Genomic DNA, 3,009 nt, shown 5'->3' with positions numbered 1-3,009 from the left:
GATAAATTTTTAGAGTATATAATTATTTTTAAAATATCATAATTTTTTTATATAATTATTTTAAATTATTTTATATTTCGAACAATAACGATTCAAACACGAACGAACACATCACTGTTCGTGTTTGGTTCGTTTAACTAACCGAATAAAAAAAAATTTGTTCATGTTCCTCTCATTTATTTATCAAACGAATCAAACACAAATTTATTGATGAACCGAAAGCGGACTGTTGGCGAAGAACGAGCTTGAATTTTTTTGACAGCCACAGGCGGCTTAAAGTTAAAAAAAATGTAAATCCAAAATCCGGACTCAAATCTCAAAACATTTATTTGGATCGAATTAAATTTGACATAATCGAAGCATATTTCTATATATATATAAATATGCTTCGAATTTGGATCTGGCTTGCTAGTCGTCGCCGCACCGGTGGCTACACGTTTCCTACGCCCTACCGTCTCTGTCGTACTACTTTCTGCATTCCCTTCCGCTCTCACCTCGGCAGTACAAAAATTCTCGTCCCTCTTCGTAAAAGTACAAGTCTACTCCATTCCTCCCAAAATCATCCCTGTCAAAACCCTGCTATTTAATACCTCGCCCAATAACCCTAACATGTCGGTTCTTTGCAATGTCCAAACCCAGCCCCCTCCTCCCTTTTCTTCTCCTCGCCCTCGTCCTCTCCGCCTCCTCCCACGGCGGCCATGACGACGCCGCCGCCGCAGATTCCGACTCACCGCCTCCAAATCTGCGGTCTCGATCCCTTATTCTGGTTAAGATATGGTGCTTGATAATCGTCTTCACAGCAACCTTCGCCGGCGGGATCTCGCCTTACTTTTTCAAGTGGAACGAAGCGTTCATCGCGTTCGGGACACTGTTCGCCGGCGGCGTATTTTTGGGGACGGCTCTTATGCACTTCTTGAGTGATTCTAACTCGTCTTTTGAGGATTTGACAGATAAGGAATACCCTTTCGCATTCATGTTGGCTAGTGCGGGGTATTTGGTCACCATGCTCGCCGACTGTGTTGTCACCGGCGTCGTCGCACGGGGGAGAACTGTTCGGGATGTTCAAGGAGGTGAGTGCTCGGAAAAGTTATCTTTTTTCTTTTTTTTTCTGTAATTTCGGTTCTGTTTTTGGGTTGAAGAGAAACATGCATGTGGTCTGATTTTCTGGAAAAAATCGATATTTTTCTTATGGATTGCAACCAGAACAAGCATCAAGATGTGATTTTGAATTTAACAATTGTTCCTTTCCAATTTGTTTTTTTTTCTGAACCAAACACTGTTTAAAGGAAAATTGCTAGAAAGGCTCGATTTTGATGGGGGATATTAAATGAAGAGTAGGGCCTCTTCTGATTGGGATGGAAATGTTAAAAAATTGTTGATGGAATTTTTTTCCTACGTTAATTGTGATTTTCATTCTTTAATTATTGTTTCAGAGGCCTGTTTGAGGTTCCATTTGGTTTTGCTGTTTGCTGTTGCTCATATTGAGAATGATGTTTATAATGATGCAGGGAAAGATCAACAAAACCAGTCTGGACAGAATGAATTGGGCTCGCAGACACAGCCTGAGGTGAGCTTTCTATGACTGATTTGTTTTGTTTGAGTAGTATGTACTGATTGAGATTATAGATTTAACTCATTGGGAGGAAAATGGAAGAATCTTGGCTCTTAATTTGTTTGATTGATTTGTTTTTTTTTTAATTTAAAAATTTATTTTTGTTGACCATGCTTGTATTTTGTACAAAAGTTGCTAAATGATTTCGATCGATTGACATCTTGAGGTCTCACTTCAATGCTCGAGTTTGGCTCAATAGATGACTTGTGAGACTAGCTCAAAACGAACCAACAAGTTTGAGTTAGCCTTCTCTTAGGGGTTGTTTGGTAGCCAGTTTTAGGGAGTGTTTGGCTACAAGGAGGATTTAAGTTAAATAGGAATTGAGTTAGCCTTCTCTTAGGGGTTGTTTGGTAGCCGGTTTTAGGGGGTGTTTGGCTACAAGGAGGATTTAAGTAAAATAGGAACCCGATCTACTAAATCTAAATATCATTAAATCCAAAATAATGTTTGGTTCAGTTTACGAATTAAATTCATTTGAGGTATTTAGCATAAATCTATTTGAAATATTTTTTTTTTGTGCTAAATTTGTTAAATCCAACTAATAAGTGGATTTAGTAAATCTGGATTTAACAAACGGAAGAAGCAAAAATTGGATCTAACTTAACGGCTGATTTATCTTATTTATGATATTTGGTTGGATTTATCCTACCAAACACCCCTTGAGCAGATTTTAAGCAGGATTTAGCCGCTAAATCCTGCCAAACAACAAAATGTAGCTCCATTAATCTTGAGTTTTGGTAGTCTCAAAATGAAAAAGTTATTGTGTACGTTCACCGCATGCGGAAATACGTGCGGTGAACCAATAAAAATACTCAATTTATAAAAAATGTATGTCAGTGGCCCCACTTTTATTTTTTATTTTTTTTTTTAAATCTCATTGGACAGTGCACACAATTTGTGTGCACTGTCTACACAGAATAATCACTCCTCAAAATGACGCTCATTCGCCGTAAATCTAGGATTTAGTAAATCCCGTGAATAGACAAATACAATCTAGGATGTGCAAAGAGGAAGAATGGCAAGAACAATCTTACCTTCCTCCATGATTTTTGGTCGGAGTGGAGCGGAACAATGAGAAAGATGAGAGTTTCGGTGGTCTCTGTAGGCCGCGATTCCATCGTTGTCTTCCCAACTCGCGCTAATATCGAATATATCACGAAGGTTTGTTCACGAAGGCGATGGTTTTGACGAAACCAGAGATGGGGAGGGAGATAAGTGAGATTTTTGGTCGGAGATGGGAAGTTTGGGTGGGCGAAATCAGGAGGGGAAGGATGTAAGCGAGGTTTTCGGGCAAGAGGGGAAGACGAGGATAGGTTTGTGGTTTTAATTTATTTTTGTGTAACTTAATTTTATTAAATTAATTGATTAATATATATATATATATATGATCAGTGGTC

General features: G+C 38.4%; 1 protein-coding gene across 1 annotated transcript in view; it reads left to right on the top strand.

Annotated features, from left to right (window-relative positions):
* Nucleotides 1-289: 289 nt before the first annotated feature.
* The window catches only part of LOC110025970 (zinc transporter 2), a 4,178-nt gene continuing 1,458 nt past the window's right edge, over nucleotides 290-3,009 (top strand). Inside the window, exons 1-2 of the mRNA XM_020726685.1 lie at nucleotides 290-1,070; nucleotides 1,509-1,567. Coding sequence (XP_020582344.1) covers nucleotides 626-1,070; nucleotides 1,509-1,567 — 504 coding nt within the window. The 5' untranslated portion in view covers nucleotides 290-625. The remainder of the gene's footprint in view (nucleotides 1,071-1,508; nucleotides 1,568-3,009) is intronic.

Source organism: Phalaenopsis equestris, unplaced genomic scaffold (assembly GCF_001263595.1).
Source record: "Phalaenopsis equestris unplaced genomic scaffold, ASM126359v1 Scaffold000345, whole genome shotgun sequence".
Taxonomy (NCBI): domain Eukaryota; kingdom Viridiplantae; phylum Streptophyta; class Magnoliopsida; order Asparagales; family Orchidaceae; genus Phalaenopsis; species Phalaenopsis equestris.
The sequence above is the reverse complement of the archived record's forward strand: the minus strand, read 5'-3'. Positions and strand labels throughout refer to the sequence as shown.